General features: G+C 43.7%; 1 protein-coding gene across 1 annotated transcript in view; it reads right to left on the bottom strand.

The window, feature by feature from the left end:
- The window catches only part of LOC129417697 (transmembrane protein 62), an 18,204-nt gene extending 10,506 nt beyond the window's left edge, over positions 1–7,698 (bottom strand). The window contains exons 1-3 of the mRNA XM_055172525.2: positions 7,308–7,698; positions 4,419–4,530; positions 4,169–4,306 (exon numbers count right to left, since the gene is read on the bottom strand). Coding sequence (XP_055028500.2) covers positions 4,169–4,306; positions 4,419–4,530; positions 7,308–7,502 — 445 coding nt within the window. The 5' untranslated portion in view covers positions 7,503–7,698. The remainder of the gene's footprint in view (positions 1–4,168; positions 4,307–4,418; positions 4,531–7,307) is intronic.
- Positions 7,699–8,873: the final 1,175 nt, after the last annotated feature.

Here is an 8,873-nt window from a genome sequence, read left to right on the forward strand (position 1 = left end):
GGACGAGACAGTGACAGGGGGCGCTGCGTCCGGCAGCGAGGACGAGACAGTGACAGGGGGCGCTGCGTCCGGCAGCGAGGACGAGACAGGGTCCGTGACAGGGGGCGCTGCTTCCGGCCGCGGAGACGAGACAGGGTCCGTGACAGGGGGCGCTGCGACCGGCCGCGGAGACGAGACAGGGTCCGTGACAGGGGGCGCTGCGACCGGCAGCGGAGACGAGACAGGGTCCGTGACAGGGGGCGCTGCGACCGGCAGCGGAGACGAGACAGGATCCGTGACAGGGGGCGCTTCGACCGGCAGCGGAGACGAGACAGGGTCCGTGACAGGGGGCGCTGCTTCCGGCAGCGGAGACGAGACAGGGTCCGTTACAGGGGTAGCTGCGACGGGCTGCGCAGACGGCAGGGGCTGCAGCGGTGGCTGCGCAGACGGCAGGGGCTGCAGCGGTGGCTGCGCAGACGGCAGGGGCTGCAGCGGTGGCTGCGCAGACGGCAGGGGCTGCAGCGGTGGCTGCGCAGACGGCAGGGGCTGCAGCGGTGGCTGCGCAGACGGCAGGGGCTGCAGCGGTGGCTGCGCAGACGGCAGGGGCTGCAGCGGTGGCTGCGCAGACGGCAGGGGCTGCAGCGGTGGCTGCGCAGACGGCAGGGGCTGCAGCGGTGGCTGCGCAGACGGCAGGGGCTGCAGCGGTGGCTGCGCAGACGGCAGGGGCTGCAGCGGTGGCTGTGCAGACGGCAGGGGCTGCGCAGACGGCAGGGGCTTCAGCGGTGATTGCACTGCTGAGAGCGACCCAGGAGAAGACTGAGATGAAGGACAGGAAACCCCCTTCCTCCTCTTCTTCCTTGGTCGTGGCGCTGTGGCCGTAGCAGGAATAGTGACCGCAGCTGGGACTGGGGAAATTGCCACAGGCAAGGCAGACTCAGAGGAGGAGTTCTCAGAAGCAGACTCCCACGACTGCCGTCTCTCTCGTTTGCCACGGAGGCTGACAGCTGCGGCAGGAGTTGAGGTGGGGAGAGCATTGTCCCCAAGCATAGCTATGGCTAGGATGCGACCCTCCGGGATCACTGGCAGTGTGGCAGATGTTGATGCCCTGGTGGAACCTGGAAACTCCTCCTGACACAAACGGTCCACAACTTCACCAAATGGGCGGCGGATCAACCTCTCCCGTTCTTGTAAAGGCGGAGGGACATTAAGGCCCGCGATGAGGTAAGACTTGAGGAGGGTTTCAGGCAGAAAACACCTCCTCGCTTCCAATTCTTTGGCATACTCCCTCAGGGCCATATCTCCCTGGGGAGGAAACGGAGCCTTGCCCATCTTCATGTCGACGGCAGTCGACTGCCACCACTGTTCAAGGTCAGCCGACTGCCGCCTAGCGGGAAGAGACATGCTGTCTGCTGGGTTCCTTGTTGGCTTGTGCATTCTGTTATGGTTTGGTGAAGGACGAACCCAAATGCAGACAGATAACTCAAATAGGACCTTTATTTGTGTACAAAACAGAAAATAAAACCCACGAGGGGGCAAAACAACATAACAAGATACTAAATAAACACTAAACTGGACAAGACTAGACTATGACAATAAACACTAAACTTGACAAAACACTATATAACTCACACTTGACTATGACTAGACTAACTGAGACAGAGTACTTACAGGATCACAGAAACAATGCACAAGCACAGGACAACAAACACAAGGATCTTAAATAGAGGAGAACTAATGAGGGCAACAGGTGACAGGAATCAAACAATAATGGGATAATTAATGAGGAAACAAGGGGGCGGGATCAAGAGACGAGACTGAGAGCACATGGCTAGGAATAAACAAAGCCAGTGCTCTCACACAAAACATGGGTCTGTCATGGTTCTGCCACAAGACTAGATTAAACAAAGGACAAAATGGCAGAACCATGACATTAAGTGCAAAAATGATCCAGAGGTGGTTTTACATGTCCATTTACAACCCTAAAGTTTTTCCTTAGAATGAAATGGGCTGTGTTATTGCCTTATTTGGAAGGGTCATGAATAATAATGTTTAGCAGCTCTGTTCTGATTGGCTGTATCACAGCAAGGCTTATGTCAGTAGCTCTCAAAGCAAACAGACCTTATACGTTTCATCATGTATCAGATGAAGATACAGAGAGAAATAACAAATTGATCACAATCAATTGTGTTTTTTTATAATAATGGACCTGCAAAACGAAACTGTAACGTCAGTAGCAGAACTTCAGCCGAAATGCTACCATATAACGTTAACTCAGCAGTCAAATTGTTGTTTTTTAGCATTGTAACATTGTAATTAATTTAATGCGTAATTTAATGTTGTGGTGTACATCCCGATTGTAACATCACACTCTGTCTGGTCTTTTGCATGCATAAGGGTTACATAAGGAGAAGAAAACAATAATATTTGAGGCTCACAATGTCATTACCATGTACAGAACTCTTATTATTCATCTATGCCTAGGTAATACAGTTTTATATTCTACGGCACCTTTAATACACCAATGCAGTCTAAAGCAAAAAGTCATCAGAGGCCAACAAGAACTGTGGCTGCGTCCGAAACCACCTACTTCAATACTATATAGTAGGTGAAAAGCAGTAGGCGAGGACGTGAGTAGTAGGTCCGAATTTATAGTATTTCAAAAACAGTAGGCGAAAAGTACCCCCCGGATGACCTACTACTTCCGGCAAGATCATGAAGTGTTCATTCGATGGACCCTTCACTATTCCGTGATACCCCGGGTGAGGAGTTAAAGGCTCTCTAAGCGAATAATGTGCGACGTCACTTCCTGTTGATGTTTGAACTGTTTTCAAACAAACGGAGCGTAGCTAACGCCTCCCCCTCCCTCTCCCGTCCGTGCTTTCATGAACGCGCCCAACCCCCACCCCCAAATCCTTCTTGTCGTTTATTGGCTGGAACACTTTGTTATGTTTTGTTGTGCTAGGTTTGGCCACTATGTTGATATTGCCGTTTGTGGAGCCTGAGCTGTCTACAGAGATCACGGTTTTTTACAGTTTGATCAGCGGACAGGCAGCAAGCAGATAGTGAGGAGATGTTTGCTGTATGTAACAAAAAATGTTTTATGGTCTAAAACACGTCAATTCGCTTAGAGCGCCTTTAGCCCAACGAAGAAGAAGGAGATGCGTTGTTTTATCTAAAAATGTCCAAAAGTGGTAACGCGGCTCTATTCAAATGCAAATATGTATTGAAAATCTTTCCATTATTTTACTCGAAGTCAACAAAAATCGAGCAGGACCAAAACATTTTACAGCTGATCACTGTCAAAAAAGTTCAGCGAAGACGTCCCAAGGACAGTGTTCTTAATATGACAAAGTTAGTGTTTTGATTAATGCCATTAATACTAGTCAACTAAATTAATATAACATGGCAAAGATGAATGCACATTTATATACTGATTCAATAGATTTATAGCATTTTGAAAAAAACTTGTAATGGATTTATTGCATTTTTAAGTTTTTATAATAAATCTTTAAAAATCAAATTATGGATTTGAATTTTTAATGTTATTATAACCTAACGATGCTATGTGAATGTTTGTACGAGAAATAGTGGTTTTCATCTTGTCACTTTCTTGGTATATAAAACACATTTTTTCCCAAATTAGTCAAAATTAATTTATTGCGTTTTGGAACCAAACTCTTCAAATATACCACACGCATCGTATAGATTATTTTTGTGGTTATTTTTAGAAAATGATGGTCTGAATCTGCAGACATCATACAGGTTAGAAAAGATGTGAGGGCAAGTAAAAAATGACAGAAAATTCACTTTTAAAATTAACCATCCCTTTAAATCAAAAGTAGGACAATTTGAATATCACTGTGTGGCATCAAGTAAAGCTATTAATAATCCATTGAAGTTTGATTTCTTATCAAAACAAGCACACAATATCCTGTTTAATATAGAACTGGGCTTCATTTCAAGTCATTAAAGCTGCAGAATAGTGTCCGGCTATCTGGACTCAATGTCCTTTATTGTTTTATTGCCAACAGACAGTAGGACAGAGATGGTCAATTATTCTTCTAGGCCAACAATGACGTACAAAAGAAAACCTAATATCGATCTTTATTTAGATCCCTCACCCACATTCCAAGAAGGTTGCTAGACGCAATTCACACTATGAATTTAGGAAAAGAAAAAAAATAATCACCATGGTTTCCCCGAATGTCAATCCATTTGGTCCGTTCCAACACTCGTGATCGTTTCAGGACGTTGTGGTAGGCCTGCCACTCCACTTCATACTGAAGAGAGCCCATTCTACTCTCAGTCTTTGCATCTGTTAGATCCCCTGGAACATATTCCAATGCACAACATGCTAGGGTTGTAAGTAATGTGACCATCGATGAATAATGGGTATAGGGAATATTTTTGTCCTACACAAAGTTCTACCGCCAACTTACCTGTGGCCAGCACAAGATCAGGTTTAATCACATCAATAGTGTCACTACAGAACGTTTCAAAGTCCGGAATCCGCATTGGATCATGAAAACGACTGACATGGATGTCGGAAACCTGTACAGAATAAACAGCATTGTAGAAAGTCTTGACACAGGATGTGCAGTTAACACAGTATGTTAGCAAATCTCACACATAAATCCTATTTATAGAACAAGCGTTACTGACATTTTAAAGAAGGCACCTCTCATACACTCTCAGAAAACAACGTACAAAAACTGTCATAAAGCTGTTAAAAAGGTCCTAGTATAATTTTTGTACAAATATGTACCTTTCAGATGTTCCCTCTAAAGTACCAATATGTTCCTTTGAGGAACCAATATGGTGCAAAAGATTTATTTGTTCGAATCCAGGGAACACACATACTGATAAAATGTGTACACTGTAATGCATGGTAAGTCGCTTTAATAGTACAATTTGTTTAATCTGCCGCTAGAGGGCACAATTAAAGCCATGACAATGACTCATGCTGTGTTCGGACCAGCCGTGGTAGAGGCGTTAAACCCAAGTGATTGTAATGTTAAGTCAATGTAAAGACGCGTTGACGCGCGTCTGGAGGTCTCGTGGCGCAAATGAGGCGTTTAGCGCGGGGCGGTAGATGCGATTTCGCCTCATTCGCGCGTCTAGATCGAATGAATGCCGTGAATTGAGCATTGTTGCGGGAAACGCGCGAGTTGAAATTTTTTTACTTTGTCAGGAAAATGCGCTGCGTTAACCAATCAGGAGCTTGCTCTAGTAGTGACATGATGACAGGAAGCGAGCGGTAGAGGTTTCATGTAATGATCAAAACTAAATTGTTAGTTAAATACAATGACTCATGCTGCGTTCAGACCAGCCGCAGTAGAGGCGTCAAGCTTGAGTGATTTCAATGTTAAGTCAATGTAAGGACGCATTGACGCGCGTCTGGAGGTCTCGCGGCGCGAATGAGCCGTTTAGTGCGGCGCAGTAGACGTGATTCCGCATCATTCGCGCGTATAGTTTACCGGAATGGAATAGCGTGAATTGAGCATTGTTGCGGTAAATGTACGAGTTGAAAAATGCGCCACGTTAACCAATCAGGAGCTTGCTTTGGTAGTGACAATGACAGGAAGCGAACAGAAGCCCCTCCCATGATGCCAATTTCCACGTGAATGTCTTGATGACTAGAATTTCATGCGCAAATGAAGCGAGTAAACTCAAAATGTTCAAGTGGCAAAATAGACGCGGTAGACGGAATTTGACGCCTCAAACGCGGCTGGTGTGAACCCACGGTAATGCTGCGTTCAGACCAGCCACGGAAGAGGTGTCAAGCGTGAGTGATTTCAATGTTAAGTTAATGTAAAGACGACTCGACGCGCATCTGGAGGTCTTGCAGCGTGAATAAGGCGTTTAGCGCGGCTCGGTATACACGATTCCACCTCATTCGCACGTCTAGTTTGCACGAATGCCGCAAATTGAGCGTTGCCGCAGGAAACGTGCGAGTTTGACAAATTTTAACTTTGGTGGGAAAACGTGCCGCGATAACCAATCAGGAGTTTGCTCTAGTATCAACGTGATTACAGGAAGCGAGCTGAGTCGCAGAAGCCCCTCCCATGACGCAAATTTCTGCCTGAATGTCTTGACTAGAATTTCATGCGCAAATGAAGCGAGTAAACTCAAAATGTTCAAGTGGCAAACTAGACGCGGTAGACGCAAATTTGACGCCTCAAACGCGGCTGGTGTGAACCCACCGTAATGCTGCGTTCAGACCAGCCGCGGAAGAGGTGTCAAGCGTGAGTAATTTCAATGTTAAGTCAATGTAAAGACGCATTGACGCGCGTCTGGAGGTCACCACAGTAGACGGATTCTGCCTCGTTCCCGTGTCTAGTTCGTGCGAATGAGGTTAATTGAGCGTTGCCGCGGGAGTTGAAAAATTGGAACTTTGTCGGGAAAATTTGCCGCGTTAACCAATCAGGAGATTGCTCTAATAGTGACTTGATAACAGGAAGCGAGTGGAGTCGCAGAAGCCCCTCCAATGACGCTTTTCCACGTTAATGTCTCGTTGACTAGAATTTTATGCACGAATGAAGCAAGTAAACTTAAAATGTTCAAGCTGCAAACTAGACACGGTAGACACAAATTCGGCGCCTCAAACGCGGCTAGTGTGAAACCACGGTAATGCTGCGTTCAAACCAGCTGCGGTAGAGGCATCAAGCGCTAGTGATTTCAATGTTAAGTCAATGTAAAAAAACGTTCACCCAAAAATCAAAATTCTGTAATCATTTACTCACCCATTTTTTTATTTTGATGAACGCAAAATAAGATATTTTGATGGTATGCACACAGCTTTTTGTAACCACTGACTTGGAATAAAAATATATGATGGAATTCAAAAGGTACCATCTTCTGTGTACTTCTTCATCATTTATCAGAATACTTCCAAAATATTTTTCCTACTATGGAAGTCAATGGTTACAAAAAGCTGTGTGCATACCATCATTTTATCAAAATATCTTCTTTTGTGTTTATCAAAATACAAAAATCATTCAGGTTTAAAACAACATGAGGGTAAGTAAATGATGATAGAATTTTCATTTTTGGGTGAACTATCCCTTTTAAAACAGCTTAAACTATTTTTATTAATTTATGTTTATTATTATTATTATTATTATTATTATTATATCTTAATCCACAATAGTGTATCCGACCTTAATTACTAAACAAGCACAATAAACCTATAATATTCCAGTACTGTACCAGTTCAAATTTATTATGACAGAACACATAATAAAAGCCAATTTACAATCAGTCACATGATCAGCTCATTGACAGTATAATGACGCTTTATTATGACCCCTCACCACCAGCAGTCCTACCTGCACAAACCAAAATATATTCTCCAGCTGTCCGCTGGGATACGGCGGGCCGCTCCTCCTGTTGATGCTTCCATCTCCCGGTGGATGTAAACTGGGTTTAGGGTGCCAAGCGGTGTCATATCTGTCAAATACCCAAGCAGTGAGGCACGCAAGCAGCAGACCAAAAATCACCAGAGCCGCAAACAACCTAAACATCCTGACGAAATGTCACTGCTCTCGCCAAAATCCTGGACGCATCACATTTATAAAGCCCCGGTTCATACACTCCTCCTCATGCTGGGGCAACCGACGCGACTTCCTCAAAAGACGGCTCAATGGAGGTTAGACAGAGCCGCAATGACGAACAAAACAGCGCGCTGTAATCGCCAACATCATCCATATTACAAACTTCCGGGTGCCTGTATTCTAACCACAGAAATACAATACACTGCCAGTGTTGGGCGTGGCTAAAACGAGTGTCTCGGCCCGGAAGTTATTTAAGAAACACATCATTTAATTAACGGCAACATTTCTAATTGTAAATACACACATAATGGTTAATTAAATTGAATTAAAATTGTGTTTTGCACAGTGGATACAAAATTGCAGTGGATGTTGAGTTAAAAAAGCTGTGAATTATTGTAATAGGCACTAACGTTAATACTGGGACTACAGTAGCCTAATATCGGTGACCAAGAACTAAATCTGTTAAAATGTTAATATAGCTGTTTTTTTCTTCAAAATCTTGTGAATATCATCTTGACAATGCAGTTAGATATACGGTCATTAAATTTTGTTTATTTGAGCCAACGAGTGCCACCTGCAGGAGAATATATATATCCGCGTTCTAATCACATAGTCAAAACATTGACCTTTCCACTCGATTTCGGTCCTTTAAAGTGCCAAAGGTTTTTTAATGAGCTTCTACATGTTAACAGGTTTGCGGGGAAATCCAAACTTTACCTGAATATCGCAGATTTTTCGGCAATGAAACGTTATGCTATTATAAATCTCTAGAGCGGGGACCCCCATACATGAGAGAAAAATTTCCAAGGACCCCTTAAAAATTCGAACAGTTAAGCATAATTCTAAAGTTTTATTGAAATTACAGTTGGACTTATAAAGTTAAGCTTTTTTAATTATCTTAAAAGCTATTATAAAATCAACAACAAGCATGGTTCTTAGCCTATTTGTAAACATCCCCTTCTTAACAACACAATATATAATTTATTACATATTTCACGGACCCTCTGGCTAAGCACTGAGGACCACTTTTAAAACCCCTGCTTTAGAGTAAAACAGTAAAAAAATTTAGCTATTACACTGCTTGTTCCCATAGTGTTGTGCTGACCCATAGAGGTTGATGCAATAAACTGACCCGCCAAAGCAATGCCTCTATTTCTTTTGGGCGCTTAAAAAAATCATCCACGAAGGAAATGTGCAGTTGAATATAATTTATAAATATATTTGAAATCAAAACACCTCTATATGTGTTATACAAAATAGATATTTCTTTGAGTTCAACGCAGACATTTAAAGGGGACATTTCACTTTTTTAATATGTAAAATAAATAGGTGTCCCCAGAA

The sequence above is a fragment of the Misgurnus anguillicaudatus genome, chromosome 7 (assembly GCF_027580225.2).
Source record: "Misgurnus anguillicaudatus chromosome 7, ASM2758022v2, whole genome shotgun sequence".
NCBI classification, from domain to species: Eukaryota; Metazoa; Chordata; class Actinopteri; order Cypriniformes; family Cobitidae; genus Misgurnus; species Misgurnus anguillicaudatus.